General features: G+C 47.5%; 1 protein-coding gene across 1 annotated transcript in view; it reads left to right on the top strand.

Annotated features, from left to right (window-relative positions):
- LOC146175141 (boophilin-H2-like) overlaps positions 1-13,709 on the top strand; it is a 43,243-nt gene extending 29,534 nt beyond the window's left edge. Inside the window, exon 4 of the mRNA XM_084584584.1 lies at positions 13,439-13,709. Coding sequence (XP_084440710.1) covers positions 13,439-13,647 — 209 coding nt within the window. The 3' untranslated portion in view covers positions 13,648-13,709. The remainder of the gene's footprint in view (positions 1-13,438) is intronic.
- The last annotated feature ends 3,813 nt before the right edge of the window (positions 13,710-17,522 follow it).

The following is a 17,522-nucleotide window of genomic DNA, read 5'->3' on the forward strand; positions in this document are numbered from 1 at the left end:
GGACGAGGTCAACAAAGCTTTAGAAACTACGAAAAGAGGAAAGCAGCTCAGGAGGTTCAGGCAACTAGAGATTTGGTGGACGGTGGGAATATCGTGTTAGCAAAACTGGCGACCGCGTATTTTCAATACCGGACACCATAGACGGTGCAGAAATTCTGGAACAATGCCAACATTATAATGAACGATGAGAAAGGGACTCTAAAGACTTCCAATAAATACCAGTCAGCTACACCCATCACGCACAAGACACTGGCTAAGGCAATCGTTGATAGAATCAAAGGAAGATTAGACTTCAATGAAGCGAACCATCAAGCAGGTTTTACTAATGGATACATTACCGTGGATCACCAAATGATAGAATTATGCTTGGAATATAGCCAGCTGATATCCATAGCTGTGACGGAGGTAGGTGGGCACAGGATCATTGTGTGCTCACAGGTGAGGCGAGGGCTAGCTCCACTCGCCTGTGGTTGGGTACAGCTGGAGCTGATAGGGTTGCTGGTAGCTGCAGAGTTCTTTTGAAAAAAAGGTCCGCTTTGGTGCCTCTGTGGTTTTGCCTGCTGGTTCCCAGAGCTTAATCAATTCGGTCAAGCCCCGAGGAAAGATTAGCACTCGGCACCTTGCACACCTTTGCTTCTTCCTCCTCTTGTCTAATTCTACTGCATCTTCTGCTTCTGCTTGCAAACGCCCGCAGTATTTTTCTATTCAAATAATCACATTAGCATTAATTAAATTACGGGAAAGCATTTGACGCACCCTAAACCTCTGTAATGATGCGGGCGTTGCGAATTGAGAGGGTTTATCAGCCATATGTGAAAGTGCTAGAAGGTATCTAAGGATGATGCAAAACAATCATAGTTCTTTATAAAGAAAGTAACATACTCTCTATAACTGTGGATGTTAGGGAGCAAGACATGGTCTGCCCAGATTATTCACCCAGTGGATGAACACACTTTCAGAGAATTGGAATGTGGGAAGATAGCGATAAGTACCGATGGAAAATGCATCAGGAATCTCGAAATGTTTAATACAATGCCGTGGCATAGAAATACTCGAGCGTAAGACTGGGATGGAGCGAATTTGGCAAGCAGTCGCAGATTATGGCTAGAAGGTTGCGAGTATAGCTCAATCACATAACATTTCGAATTTTACATAGACTACATCATGGATATGAAACATTCTAATGGAAATCAAGAAGAAAAGATGGGCATGAGTACGATAGGTATTGCGAATAAAAGTTAGCTTATGGTCGTTAACTGTTACAAATTGCATTCCAAGGGAAAGAGAGTGCATGTGGGGGCGGCACAAATTTAGGCTGGCGGTTGAGAATGAGTAATTTGCAGGGGTCAAGGGAATGCAACTAGCACACATCCGGGTTAATTGAATGGGAACGGGAGAGGACTTCGCCCTGTAGTGGATATAGTCCGGCTGATGATGATATAGAGACGAAGCTTCGAAATAACGAATAGGGTTGCATTGCAGACATAGTGAACGTAACGCGGGAAAAGAGGACGAACAGAAAAAGGGCATGAGACAAGCGCTTTTCTCAGTTGTGCTTTCTTTGAGTTACGTTCCACCTGACTTCTTTATCGCAGGATTCAGGAACAGGCGTATCTCGTTTTGTAATTTTACTGCCTGCAAAATTCGTGGCAGCTGTGGTGACCTTCTTTTGGGCAATAATTCACTAAAAATAAAAGGCACATTCATCATTAATAGTTTTCATGGTAAAATCCTTCAATGTTTCAATTGCATCGTTCTCAAGGAACATCTCGACGTCCGCCAGTGCTCAAACCTTAACAAGCGAATAGGTAATTACAAAATATCCTTTAGCCGCAACTCCTGAATAGAAGCTTCGCAGCAACAATACAGGGAGCCTTTTGTCAAGATAAGGATGCTCCTGCTTGCTTTCCGTTCCCTTTTTCTTTTTTCTCGCAAGTTTTTTTCTTTCGCTACAAAATGGCGCTTTCATTATACCTTCATCGCACAAACTTGAGACTGTCTAATCGGCATCATGATAACCCATTGAAGTGAACTTACCTGTCTTTGTAATCCAATCTGTCTGGACTTGCAACGCTGATTTCCTGTTTGCAGTCGTCGCCAATTTATTCTTAAATTTTGAAATGGCGGCTAAAACCTTCCTTTACAACTTTTGAAGCATGCGGCGCTGTGATCATGTCTGTCTTAGCATCTTCCAATGCTATTCATTGAAATATTTCCATGCATGTTTGCCCTGCGGGCAAGGTAGAGTTCCATCGCCACTGTATAAATTAAGAACAAGGCGCTCAATGGTATCTTTGAATGCCAAGCAGAGGAAGAGTGCGCGACCGCGGCAAAGAACAAAAGGAGCAGTCGTTGCAAAGATAACCAAAATTTACACACATCGCAACAATCTACCTTGATTTAGAATGTGTGTCTACCTCTTCATCGCTCCAACTCAACTTTTTCTCGACATGCAATTTCTTCAAACGGCTTCACTATCAGCACCAGTGCATGCACAGGCGTAACGGAGGAGATGAGAAATAACATGTTAAGTATCATCATTGAGTGCGCGTCGAAGGCGGCTGAGCGGGATGACGTTCCGCAAATTAGTAAATACCAGTTTTGGGAAAGTGAGTGGCGGTAAAAAATAAATTTCCTCTGACTATTTCATGTGCGGGTGGAGAAAGTGCTTGCCTTTCACTTGCCCGGAGTTGCTCGCACCGAGGTGTTGACAGAGAAAATTTTAAAATATTTGTATGCAGTTTCAGCTGCCCAAGGGCAGATTACACTTTTTTGACCGTTGTGCAATTCGGCAAGGAGCATTGTCTGTTTCCTTCTCGCCTGATTTTCGAGACAAACAGTAAACAACTTGCCAAGTACTGGACGAATCTAATTTACCAATCAAGGGATTACAACCCAGTGACCGCCCTACTACCTTATGAACATTATGAGCTCCAATGCAGTTATTGAAACGAGAAGTGAGCTTTAATTTTTTGTTCAACATGAATACTAGCAAAAAACGTTTTTGCACAGAATCTAAATAATCGCCGCTTGTCGTGCCCCCTCTCTACTTCGTCTCGTGTTAGGGCTATCGAAATAATCATTTAGTGAGAATGCAACAAATCTGTATCTTATTCATTGCCCACGAATGTGAATTCGCTTTTCATGTTTGCACGTTTCACATTCCAATTTCACCTGCCAACGGGGGAAACGCAATATTGACCATGAGCACTAGACCCTCCGCTATATTGTCGCGAAAACCATTCAAATCTTTTCTTTTTGTTGATGCGGAAAGAAAGATCGGAGTCCAAAGTCCAGCTTCCCAACGAGCCCACTATCGCCAACGTTGAGGAAATGAAACGCTTGTTTCCTCAGACCACCCCAATCATGACTGGAGGAGAAAGTGAAATTTTTGAATGCTACCTCATGCGAACCCCCCCCCCCCCCCCCCCCCAAACCGTGACCGAAATTAATAGAGAAGCGTCGTCAATAGAACGACCTCTGGAAGCCTGGACTCGAAAGTACAACCGGCCTTCTCTCGTGTCCTCTGCAAAGAACTGCAACACCATCGCTACAAGCAGACGTATCCTACGTGAGATTATACGTGAAGTCGTCCAAGAACAACTGCGCCAGTTACTACCGGCATCCCAACAGTCCCAGGTAGCGACGCTCATGGACATCGTTCATGATGAAGGGCAGCAGGCGCTTGGGAATTTTACATTAACGATCATTATCATCATATTCATATGTCGTTCTATACCCACTGCAGTGCAAATGCCGCTTCCATATACCTGCAATTTACCAGACACTATGCTAGCTATATCCGCGTAGCCCCTGTTACCGTAACCTCATCCGTCCGCATAACTTTCTGCCGCCCCCTGCTACGCTTTTGTGTCCCTTGGAATCCAGTTTATTACCCTAAGCAACCATCGGTTATCTTCTCTTCGCACTACGTGTCCTGCCCATGCCCATTTCGTTTTCTTGATTTCCACTAGATTGTCTTTAACTCGAGGTAATTCTCCGATCCACTCTTTGCTCTTCCTATCTCAATGTTACACCTACATTTGTTTTCGTTCCATAGCCCTTTGCGTTGTCCTAAACTTAATTAGAACCCTTTTCGTTATGCTGCATGTTTCAGCCCCATAGTTGAGTACAGATAACATGCAACTGTTGCATACGTGCCACTTTATAGATACCAGGAAGCTGCTAATCATAGTGTGCGAATACTTGTCAAATTATTCTCCCTTGTCTTATTCTCCTAGGCATTTCCCTTTCATGGTCTGTGTCTGAGGTCAACACCTGTCCTAAGTAGACATGTTCGCCTACAACTTCCAGTGTTTCGCTGCTTATTGTGAACTGCTGCTACTTCCGGACGAGTTTGAGCATTATCTTAATCTTCTGCATACTGATGTTCAAGCCTGCCTTTCTGCATATTCATTTCAACATCATCAATCATTCTTTCCAGTTCATCTCATTAAGGACTTACAAGGCAACGCCTTCAGCGCACCGCAAATTATTGACTTGTTATCCATCAACCTTTATCCATAACTGACTTCATTCCATGTCTCTGAATACTTCCTCTAAACAATTCTGTGAAGAGAACTGTTAGTTGGGTTGGAAGCTTTTATACTTTGGTGTTTTTTAATTAAATCTTTCGTCTCCTTAGATAGTTTACCGGTATTCTTCGTAGCTATCTAACGCATACTTCTACTGCGCACTCAGTAATGAAATTATTGTGCATTGTTTTTATGCTGAGGTCGTTATTCTTGGGTTAAGCTCAATATCGGTTCTGTAGCGAGGTTCTGAATACGTCTGGGCTCCTCCTCATTTCTAATTCGTAACTGAACTTCATTCTTACGAATCTGTTTCGTTCCCTGTTCTGATCTGACTAATACAAGACGTTACCGTCCTGTATTCTTTTCATCGAGCCTTTCCAGCAGCATCTACGTCGTGCATAATTTCGTTATTAGGACCCATTATAAAGTCAATTTCATTTTATACTCTCTTTTAAGGCTTTTTTGTCCCCGTTTCTAGTTCCTTCGTTTGCTGAAGAAAATATACATGATTCCTGAGTTACTGAACTATGCAAACTCAACGACTAGCTCTCCCTGCTAACACTTGAACCAATGCCATGGTCACCCACTGCGTGGTCTCCAGGCTGCGTTTTTCCTACCTCGGCATTGAAGTCACCCGTTAGTAAAGTATACTTAGTCTTTACTTTCACCGTTACCAATTTTACATCTTCGTAGAAGCTTTCAACTGTCTGGTCATCACGTCTACACTTTTGGCTTATACCGCTTATTAGGCTTATTTCCAATATCTACCACCTCAATAATGCCATAATATTCATCTATGTTTGAGGCTATCTTCTTATTGACAAAGAGCCCTACACCTAGTTCTCGTCTCTGCGGTAAACCTCGATAACACGGTACGTGTCCGCCCTTCAACATAGAATATGTCTCAATTGGCCTCATAACCTTACTACGGCCTACCGCAACCCATTTCATACGAGTTAATTTCTCTAACAGTTTTGCTATTTGCTAAGCTAGCTTGACTGGCTAGGATTTGAGCGTTACACTCTGCCAGGGTCAGTTCCCACTGGCAGCCTGTCCAGATTTTCAGCACACTTTGCTGCATTGCATATCTGACCATCGCTGAGGTCAGGTGATTCGCGGCCGCTGGAGACTCAGGGCCGCGAGTTTGTTCGAGTATTCATAGGAGGTTGCGGCTGTTGAGCCGACCGATAGGAGAAGTCGTGCTGTGGACTCAATCAGCAAGCTGGGAGAGGCGGTCAAGGGTCACATCCTCCGCAGCAGCCAAGATGAGGCGGGTGGACTGCGGCAAGCGTTGAAGGAAGAGCTGCCTCAACACTGCGCCATTCGAGTCGGCGTTGCTTTCGCTCAGGAGCTGACGCATGCTAGTGAGTAGCTGGGAGGGGTGGCGGTCTCCAATCTCTCAGTAGGTGAGCAGCTGCTGGAGGCGCGCACTCTCGGACGCCATGGTGCGGTCCAGAAGGCCCTGCTTTAGTCGCTGGTACGGGGCATCGCCCAAGGGTCCAGCGATAATGTCCGCCACTTCTTGAGCCACCTCAGGAGGCAGGCTGGAAAGTAAATGACGAAACCGAAATGCCTCCGAGGTGATGTGGTGCAGACGGAAGATGGCTTCCACTTGAGCGAACCATATCTGAGGATACTTGGGCCAGAATGTTAGTAGGCGGAACTGGACAGCCGCGACGTCCCGTTGGCGCAAGGTAGCGTCAAGCGGAAGGTCGCCTGAGGGCGGTAGATTGCTGGGGTCTGCAATTTCTTAGGCCGTCCTCACCACTTTTGCAAATTTGCAGGATCGCAGCGGAGCACCAGGGCAAGATGACCAGTACGGCAGGCTTCTCATTGTGAACAGCCCGTGCCGAGCTTGCCCTCCGAGCCCGTGCTGTACATCTTTATTTTCCTGTAACACGGCTGGTAACGCTGATCTCAGCGCCTTCGCTTTATAGCGTAGGCGGGCGCTATACGGCCAATTACTACACAAGGTTGGACAAATGCTCTTCTGGTGGGGGGGGGGGAGCGTTCCCGGAGGTGTTCACCAGATAGGTCGCTATGAAGTTCCAAAGTCACTCGGATTTTTGTAATCCGTTGGGTAATCGCTTTGCCCCGGGATTCGCGCTACGGTCATCTTGCACGTGAGGCGCACTTTCTACTCTACGCTACCACTGCCCCTTAGTGCTGCCCTTTAACGGATACAATGCAGCCACATCAACCTATAAACTACACCGCTGCAGCGCGCCATCCTGCACCCCGACGAGACCCACCGCAATGTCCTCGACAGAAACAACGAGCTTGTTGCAATGTAGGGCTGTTTAGTAGGAGCTCCTGAATACCTCTTCATGGCACTCACCCGCCAATCTAACGAATGCCCATCCAGCCCCAAGATGTGTGCCGCCTGGAGGACGTGGGAAAATTGCCCGCTGTGCGTCCATTTCGGGGCGGCCAGCCACATTCTAAGCCACTGCCCGTACGCGGCTTCGCCTTGGACATCCCATTACCCAGCCCATGGGAATGACCAGATTAAATCCAGAACTACTTTTGCCGCACAGCCACTCCTTATCGCTCTACCGCGCTCGATTTGCGTCACCGTGGAATAGTTACGTCCACGGAAGCTACCCTAGCCTTCGTAAGGGAACTACAGGCAGCAGAATTTGGTGAGGTTCCTACGGCGGACTAAGGAAGATCGTCCGCCACGGAAATTTTTTAGGATGGGCTGCATAGAATAAATTGCGACAGAACGGGTTTAAACCAAATGAACAAGAAATAAAAAAATAGCAAAAGAGGGGCAATATTGCCTTGGGGGGGGGGGGGGGGGGTTACTACTATCAGCGAAACCGCAGCTGAGGGGCTGGGCGGCAACATCCAGGGGGATTTATTGTAATTTGTTAGTATTCTTTTTGTTTACAATTTCTGGTCTTTATCTTGACTCCCATTTAGTTGCTACTGTGTTACTCATCGCTTCGTGATCTTCTTTCTTGCTTCACAATTTTCCTGTGTTAGTTTCTCCGTTTTCCTCGTTTTCTTCTGATTTTCGTACCTGCAGTATAAATCAGGCCGTTCTCGTTGGTCCCTGTATTTGGGTTCGACGTCCCATGTTCTTCGTTCTAGCAATCCCTGGCTGTAAAGAACTCTAAAAAAAGCCTAATTTACCTTCATTACGCCCAGCCAAAGAAGAGAATAAAAAAGAAAAAAGAAAACCCTTCTTCCGCTCTTGTGTTTCTCCTCTCACTTAATCTACGTATTTAACAAAGAGGGTTCTGGGAAGAAATTGAATTTTTCTACTTAACATGTACTTCTAATTAGGAGTATTGACCACTTTAAATATACTGCATTTATTCCGTTTTCATTTCGCTTTGTTTCATCTTTTGTTTCTCGTCTCGCTCCTCCCCTTTTTGTGGCGACCTTCGTTTCATAATGTGATACTTCTTTTTTTCTATTTGTATTTTTAGATAATGATTTTCCTCTCTTCTCCTTTTCTCTCTTTTCGCCCCTTCTTTCTCGGTTGTTCGTTCCTTTTCATACTTTAATTGCATTTCTTAATTTCATAATGAGAAACGACAATCCAAGCATTATAACGCCGCTTTTCACTAAACGTCATCCACGGTGACGTGACCAAACTCCAAGCTGTCATTGCCGCCCCATCAAGTGCCAGCGGTGTGCCCTAGCCGCGCCGCGAACTCAGTGCACGACGGAGCCGAGATCGGACACCGAGGCCTACGCGCAATGCAAGCAAACGAACAAGTGACCTTGAAGAGGTTATAGGTCGTCGCACGGTTGCTGCCCTGGTAGACACTGGAGATGACTATTCTGTCATGCATGGACCGTTCGCCGCCTACCTCGAGAATTTGATTACCACTTGGGATGGCCCACTCATCCTCGCCACTTGTACTAACCGTTTACGCCGTCGGGGCGATTTACCGCAAGGGTTACGGTAAATGGACGTACTTATCCTATTAGCTCCGTCGTTCTACAGCAATGCTCGCCTCTTGGATGTTATTTTGAAAATAGGCACATCACCTACCTCTGATCTAAGCTCATCAAGCTCTCGGCGGACAAAGCCATACCTGCTACTACAACTTCGACGCATCATGGCGCTCTCAACGTCCTCGACGGACAATTGACCGTACAGCCTAGATCCAGGGGCATCGCCAAAGGCGTCGTCGAAGGAAACTTCCAGTTCTTATATGATAGTGGACTTGGCATCGCAAAAGGCATGGCCCATTTCCGGAACGGACAAGCTCAGATCATGGTGACCACCTTCCTGGAAGCATGCCGACGTCTCAACAAGGGAACAATGGTCGCCTTCCTCGACAAGTTAGCAGACATCAGAGACGTCTTTGCCCTCCACGACGAGCCCGCAAAGACCAAACTGACCCAGAGCGGCATCCCGCGTTCAATATCAATCGGGCAATATCTTGGTGGATAGAAGATGAGATTCGCACTCTTCTTTAAAGCTACGGTGAGTGCGTTTCGTCAGCGTCAAAGTTGCGACACATGGCATTGGCGTTGGCATTATTACAGACGAATTCTTCAAAGCCGCTATCATGTATCGTCACGAGAATGCCAAGCCATCCGGGAGCAAGTCGTTGAAATTCTTCGGGACGATGTCATCCAGCCGTCGAACAGCCCACGGGCAGTTCCTGTCGGTCTCATTGAGAAGACGGAACACTTTGCTTTTACGTTGATTACCGTCGCTTGAAAAGCACAACAAAGAGAGAGAGAGAAACAATTTTATTTGCCCCAGATGTCATGTGTTAGGGCAGGTGGGACTTGTGTGGCACCGAGGTGAGAGCGCCATCCTGGGCACACAAAAGAAGTGCAAGTTGTATGTTCTAGTCTGGCTTGGTGATGAGTAGATCCTAGTTTTTTGCAGAGGGAGCTGGCAGGAGTGCCCTTGGGTGCGGGTTATTTTCGCATCCCCAGAAAATGTGCGCCTTAGTGGAGGGTTCTCCATTGTTGCAATTTGGACATACTCAGTCTTATTGCCCGTTAGTAATTAGTCATAGCCTGGAGTGACTAAGAATTGAGTGTGTCTGTATTGACAAATAAGAATATCTTTCCGCTCCCTCAAATCGACGACTCAATGGATCGTCTCTGCAGCGCTAAGTACTTCTTGTCGACGGATCTGAAAACCTGGTTCTGGCAAATTTAGGTCGATGAATGAGACCACGAGAAGACCGCGTTCATTACGCAAGATGACCTCCTTAAGTTTAAGGGAATGCCGTACGGGCTGTGCTCCGCACCAGCGATGTTCCAGCGAATAATGGATGCCGCGTTGGCGTGCTTCAAGTGGGACACTTTTGTCGTGTACTTAGATGGCATCATTGTCTCCTCCTTAAGCTTTGAAGAACATCTGAAAAGGCTTCGGACAGTGCTGGAAACAATCAAATAATTGGGGTTAACACCAAAGCCCGAGAAAAGCCACTTTGCCTACAAGAAGCTGCGCTTCCTAGGCCATATTGTAAATAAAAAAGTGTTCGCCCAGACCCGCATAAAATAACTAATATCGCATAGTTTCCACAGCCTCTCCACAAAAAGGATGTGCGCAGATTGCGTGGGGTATGAGCTTACTACCAATGATATGTCAGGAACATTTCGCGTAGCGCCTAGTCGTTGACTCAGCTTACAAAGACTGACTTAACTTTAAAATAGAAAGCGCCGCAAGCACAGGCTTTCGACGAATTTAAGCACTGCCTACAGTTTCCTCCTGTCCTCGGACACTCTGATGAAAACAGCCAGACAGAAATTCACACCCACGAAAGCAGTGTTGGCTTAGGCGCCGTTCTAGTTCAGAAGAATGGTGCACCGGAGAAATGTATCGCGTACGCGAGCAGTTCCTCTCAAAAGCCGAAGCGAATCACTCGAGCACCTCATCTTCACCACCTCGATGTTCCACCCGCACCTATACGGTAGACCGTTCAAGGTGGTATGCTCTCATCACGCGTCGGCTGGCTATCTAATTTAAAAAAACCCTCTGGTCGCCTGGCATGATCGAGGCTACGTTTTTAGGAATTTGATATTTCTTTAGTCTACAAATCTGATGGCAAGGATTCCGAAGCAAGCTGCTTATCCCACGCCCCCGTCAACGTTCCCCAAAAGACGAGGACGTCGATGCCTTCCTGGCACCGGTAGCAACAGCAGTTGTGGGCTTGTAATCGACTTTGTGGACAACACCACATTTTGGCAGGTCCCCCATGTTGGGTGCGTGCCATTTTTCAAGAGGCCAACAACAACACTTTCGCACAACAGCAGCGATGAAGCCCTGAGCTGAAAGACATAGCCGATTGCCTGGTAGGCAACACCGCTTTCTTTCCTTCTGTTCAGGCGTTATTTGTCGTCATTCGCATTAATCAATGACGTTCTCGTGGAAAGGAAGTTCGCACCCAATGAGACCAATCGCCCAGCTTCTTGTTGCGCCTAAATGCCTCAGGCAGAAAATTCTGAAGGCGTTGCACAATGAGCCGCAGCAGGGCACCTCGGGTTTGGACGCATGTTGCAACGAACCCAGAAGTACCACTGGCCGTGGTCCCCTTCGACGCTGCCCATTACAAGAAAACATACCATCAGTGTCGGCGAAGCAAACCACCACCGTTCAGACTGACTGGGCTACTGAACAATCCACCACCCCGAATAGATTATTTCAGCAAATTGGGATGGATCTCCTCGGTTCCTTTCCTGGCGCAGCGGCAGAGGTCACAAAGTTTTTCTTCTAACGCGCACTTTAGCGACATGGCGGCCCGTAAATGCTAATCACAGACAGGAGAACATCATTTACGGCAAACGTCACGCATGCTTCGTTACCTACAGTCATATAAGCCACCGACGTACAAAAGCGTACTTTCCCCACACCATGCAATGGACATACGGAGTAACCTAACAAAATGATTGCTGTCATGATTGATATGCACGTCGACGGCAAACAAAAGACATGAGATGCCATCCTGCCTTACGTGAGCTTCACGTATAACACAGTTATCCTGGAAACAACCACTTCGACCCCGTTCAGCTTTGTGTACGGCAGGGAGCCCATGAAGGCGCTCGACACAGTTCTGCCGCACGTAACTGAGGAGGAGGGAGTGGAGGTCGCCGGCTACCTTCAGCGTGCAGAGAAAACCCTACGACTTAGCCGGTAGCACATGAGACCAGCCAAGCACTGACATTCGACGAGAGAACTTTTGACGACGCGACGCAGAGTACAGGCCGGGAGAACAAGTTTGGGTTTGGATGCAGATTGCCGCCGATGACTGCGTGAATAGCTTTTGCGGCGGTACTTTGGAGCGTCATTCAACGTGCAAGGGTGGAAGAACGGGCTAGTTGGTAATTCATCTTGGAAATCAAACTAGCGCACTTCAAAACAAAGACACAGGATGAGAACGACAACAGCGCTGGGTTTTCGTTCTCTTCCTGTGTCTTTGTTTTGAAGTGCGCTAGTTTGATTTCCAAGTCATTCAACGTATCGGACAGCTTGACTACGAAGTCATTCCTGCAGGCATGACTACATCCTAGCAGAGCCGGGTGCGGACAGAAATAAATGATCATACATGTTTTACGTGTTGTACGTCTGAAGCCGTATCGCGCGCGTAATATTATACGTGGTGTTTAAACTTTCTAATGTCTATTTTTACGTTTCTCCATGTTTTGGGGGAGTAATGCCGCGAGTCATTCAAAGCTTTATTTGTCTTTTCTTCCATAGCCAAGGTATGAGGCCTTATCAATGTGATTGCCGTACATATATCAATTCTGTATCATTCGGTTGTTATGGAGCATTTGTCGCCAGACGCCGCTTTATCATTTTCTGTATCTCGCAAGATGCGTCGAGATGGGTCTACAGGATTCCAGTCACTTGCATGTCTTTCTACAATGTCCGGGATTTGCTATTCACAGCTGCTTTATCTAAATTTTTGATCGCCTCCTTTAAACTGAGCGTTGAGCGGTGCGGCGAGCAAGGACAACGGGAGAGCAGATTTGTTTCTATCACCGCCGGCTATGAGGAGGAGGAGGAAGAAGATGAGGAGGAAAGGCAGGGAGGTTAACCGGTAAAAGATAGCGGATTGCTACCCTGTACTAGGGGAAAGGGGTGAGTCTATATAAAAGTTGTAGGTAAGAGAGGGATGGGTGAAGTCAGTACAGTCACAAGACAGAAATGTCACATCATATCAAGTCACAGTCATATCACTTAACATGAAAGCAAAATCATAGTCTTTCGATCAGACCTGTCCTTTTTATAAAGCGGAGCTATGCCTGGGAGGCCTTCACCGCAGACGATCGCCTGGCCAGGGACTTAATATCCCATTTTCAGTCAGGGTCGTTTATCTAGACGCTCCAGCGGACGGCATAGACACTGTCCCTCCTCGCTGTATATGGCGCACTCGCAAAGAATGTGGCCTATAGTCATGTTGCTATGTGCTTTTGCGGGCGGAAGTCGAGACAATCAATGGTTAATTTCAGAGCGATTACGTCTTTCGTCTCTTTTGGTACCTATGACCTTGTCACCACCAGATGAAATTATAACAACACCCGTTCCGTTCACATGAAAGGTAGCCTGGCAAGCTTAACATTATTGATATTCACCTCGCCCAGCTAAGGTTAACATGCAGACGGGAGTAGAATTTGTTCCCTTCAACGTTTCCGCTCACAGTATGCAGAAACTACCAGCCGCGAGATGAATGATTGGGATTCGTTATTGTTGGCTCATTTTTTGTAAAATTAGTGGTTGCAGGATTCATCCTACGTACATTAGCGATGACTACTGTTAGTGGTTTTGTGCCCATACTCGAAAAATCACAAAATTCCTCAAAGTGTGAGTAGCCGTTCATATGTGTCCGATTATACTCCTTAAGCTTGTAGGTTGGAGCTCTGCAAAAAATGTCTTGATGTATGCTCCCAAAGGCTGTAACTACCGCCTTATGTTTCAGATGCTGGCCCACCTGAATACTGCAAAGAACGTTTGGATCAAGGATACACCTGCAGCACTGCTCAACAATCTTATCGTTATTACTACGACCCGAACGCTTACCAGTGCAGATGGTTTCCTCATTACGGGTGCGGGGGTGGGCGGAACAATTTTATCACGGAAGAAATCTGCCGCAAGCACTGTATGGCTGGTGATCCAACTCAACGATAAATAAAAAATATTAGAAAATATTGTTCATTGAACGGAAGCAATAAATGTAATGGTCGTGTTCAGATCCTTGTTCAGAGAAAAAAGCGTGTCTCGTGTTCAAGAAGTATTTATTTTGGAATTTACTCAGGGAGAAACTGTGAGCCAAATTTGGAAATTTGTCGTTAAAATGTCCCGCGTTAAGATTATTTGTCCTCCCGTGCTACTGGGAACAAACCATGTGCATATAAAAGATATATCAAATAAACTAGAGTCAAGTAACTTGATTTTATGCAGCCTGTAGTTAAATTCTTCTCCAAAGCTGCATTTGTATAGCAGAGGCGAAAATGTGGCATAAAAATGAGTTGTGGTTTAACTCTTGTTACCCTAATTTACTTTCAATAGCAACGGCGGAAGATTCTTTTGCCTGCTACATTATTCCCTTATCACGCCCTATCGGTGTACGCTGCTAAATTATTGGGACACTTAACCTCATGCTTTAGGTATGACGCGAGAGCGTAAGTTACCAGTCTACTTCGAATTCTTCTTCTCCTCCTCCTCCACCTCGGCTATTAAAGGTCAAGCGTGGTCTCTGCCAGGACCACGCGACGGCTCAAAACCTGGTGCAGCATTGCTATTGCAATAAAAATGCCCTGCCCTGTCGAAATGCTCCACAATCAATGAAGAGAAAGTTTATGACAATTTCATTAAACATAATTTTGAAACGTTGTAAGCACATAGGAAGAAATGAAGCCGACAGCTGCAAAAAAAAACGTAGATTACACAATAATAAAGTGTATTCAAAGCCTGTGAAGCATTTTAAAGTGATCAGACTCAAATAAGCTTATTAGCCCTACACTTAATAGAATGTATACCCATTCAGAGAAAGAATTGAATATGTCGGAGCTAAGACGAGGAATAAACAGCTCCGATAGCGTTCGGGTTCTAATTGTTTTTATTTTTTTTATTGCGCTGCTCGCGCTGGGGCGCCTAGTGCCAAACTCTTCTCTGTCCCGCGCCGTTTCGCGGCTGGCGATACGAGCGCGGCTTGAGGGCCGCTTCAGGGCTCCCCCGTAGATGCGAAGCCACGGGATCTGCCCATACAGCGGGCGAGATTATTGGCAGAGTCGGCAGAGTCGAAGCGACAGTAAGTGGAGGGGTCACGCTTGGAGGATTGGCAACAGGTGTCAGCCTGTCAACAGACACATCTCCAGAACCAGTAATGTTTAGGTTGAATTTCTTCGTTCCACCCTGGAGCACGCGGAACGATACATCGTAGCCTGTGTTAGGGGAAGACGGACGTGGTCACGACGAACAAAAACATGGCAGCAAGATTCCAGATCCTGGCTCACAAACACGGATTAAGGGTGGCGATTAGCAGGAATAATCGGAGTGATGTGTTGAAATGTGCTCCGGAGGTCCCGGAAGTAGGGTGAAGCATGATGAATGAGTGAAGGGGGCGAATGAGAGAATTCCCCAGAGCGTCGCAGGGGAATGCCACAAACCAGCTCAGCAGAAGAACAGCCAAGGTTAGCCTTCAGTGCTGAGCGGATGTCCAGAAGGACGAGGGGAAGATGGACAGACCAGCGTTTCTCAAATGATAAGTGGTAAGGGCAGCCTTGAGTTGGTGATGAAGATGTTCCACCGTGTTATTTGCCGAAGGATGGTAAGCGATCATCAAAATGTGGCGGACGCCCAGGATGTTGCCAAAAGCGGTGAACAGGGCTGACTGAAACTCGCGGCCGTGGTCGGGACTCGGTAGTGACGACAGACGGGCAACCGAAACCAGACAGCCAGCTGGTCATGAAGGCCGTAGCAACTGTCTCTGCCGTAGTGTCAGAAATGGATATAACCTCGGGCCAGCGGGTGGATCGATCCTCATATGTGAGCAGGTACGAGGCCCCACTTGATTATGGATGGGGGAGTTCTTTATAGCTTGGAGCGGGGAGGTCGGTTTATTGCGACGGTTATCTGCCCAAGCTGCTTGTAAGAAACTTACCTGTGTTCCCGTGTGAACGAGAAAGCGAGCAGCCGTATCTTGTCCGAAAGATAAAATAGGCGGCATGTCCGTCCACCAGTACTACTTGCCGCCGGAAGTGGCCGATCGCAGTGTTTCCTGACCAGGAACACGGGTGCATGGACTTGCGGCCGAGCTGCCGAAAATATAGTGGTACCAGCGCGCAGCCGAGCTCGGAGGAGGACTCTTGCCGCACTTTGGATGGTATGAGTTCCAGCGAGGGCGGCGGTGCTTGAGAGTGGCGGTGGGACTAGAACCTCGGCGAAGAACCACTTTGTAGGGGCGCGAGGTCATCAAGCCACCTGGCTAAAACATCAAGTCGCTCTTCTACGCTCACAAGCTGGGAGGCTTTGGCAGTAGTGGAAGGCGGGGCGGTCACGGCGCTGACGCTGGCGTGGCTTACGGAATGGACAGAACGGCCCGCGATTTCGGAGAGCTTCTCGAGAGTGACATCACCGGCAGCTGCGAGGATGAGGATCTTCATCTGGGGAAGTCGGTTGAGAAACAACTCACGTAGTAAACTGTCCAGCCCCGACGGGGAGTCCCCAAACCGCTGTCGCATGCGATGGAGGAGCTGCGAAGAATCGCTATCTCCTAGTTCTGTAGCGGTGAGGAGCTGTTGGAGTCCGCTGCGCTCGGACGCTGGTTCGCGATCAACGAGAGCCGCCTTCAATGTGTCAAAAGGTCGGGCTATGTCCGGCGAGGCGATAATGTCCCCTAATTCCTCGATGGCGTGAGGAGGCAGGGAGGACACGAGATGGAGGAACTTTGTTTCCTTGCTAGTGAAACGCCGCAGAAGGAAATGCGCCTCAACCTGGATTAGCCAGGCACGACGGCTGTCGGGCTAAAATTATGTCATGTTGACTGGTTGAAACACGGCCAAACAAAGCGCCTTTATGCCGAGCGTCCTGCGAAGGGTCGCTGGCTGCAGTAGGGGTGGAGGAGCCAGCGCAATCCCTGTAGGAGGGTGGCGTTGAGTGGTTGATACGGGTAACCTTATATGTCGGAGATAATACGAGGAGTAAATTGCTCCGACAGCATGCTTTTTGCTCTTTATTGCGACAGACAAAGCTCTTTATTGCGCTGCTTGCGCTGAAGCGCCTGTTGCCACCCTACTCTTCTTTGTACAGCGCCATGCGGTGGCTTCTATAAGATAGCTTTGAGAGGGGTGGTGCAAACACACCTCTCTGAGAGAGTGTCGGGGCCAATTATTTCTTTTTCACAATAGGACTGTGAAGTTCAATGCACAATATGAGCAGAAGTAAAATATTGATACGTGGCAAGGTAAGGCTATAGTGCCTAAACTATACTTGCTAGTGTGCCGTGCGGAGGGCTCTCTCAATGGGAGGAGGTGGCCGCGCCCGCGATACCTTCCAACTTTGGCCGCCAGGGGCGCTGCTCATCGTAAAGGTGCCGTCGACGCTGTCGGGTGCCGACGCGCCCTTGATCCTCGGCAGTTGCGCTGGCCGAGCCATCAGTGGTTCGAGCGCTTTGGACGCGTCTACGCTGTTCTTTTGTTTTAGTCGTTCTGCTCCTTGCATTCATATCAGAGAATTAAATTTGCAACGACTAATGATGCTAAAAATAAAGCATCAGGGCAGGGAAAAGACATATGTTTCGTGTCGTTCTGTCGGGGTGGCTACCGTTCGAATCAGGACTAGGTTTCTATGTTCGGTGTGCCATCGGGTCCTGCGCAGCCTGCGTAGTGGAAACGGCTGATTAAAAATCAGGACCGCAACTTGACTTCAACGTGTGTTGTCTGCGAAAAATATTTTGAGGAGAGCTACATCGAGAGAACTTTCAAAGTGACGGTGAACGGCATCGTCAACGAGCTCGCTAGAGATAGACCACGCCTTAAGCCCGAAACCGTGCCAACGCTATT

The sequence above is a fragment of the Amblyomma maculatum genome, chromosome 11 (genome assembly GCF_055883805.1).
Source record: "Amblyomma maculatum isolate TAMU_Amacu chromosome 11, ASM5588380v1, whole genome shotgun sequence".
Lineage (NCBI taxonomy): Eukaryota > Metazoa > Arthropoda > Arachnida > Ixodida > Ixodidae > Amblyomma > Amblyomma maculatum.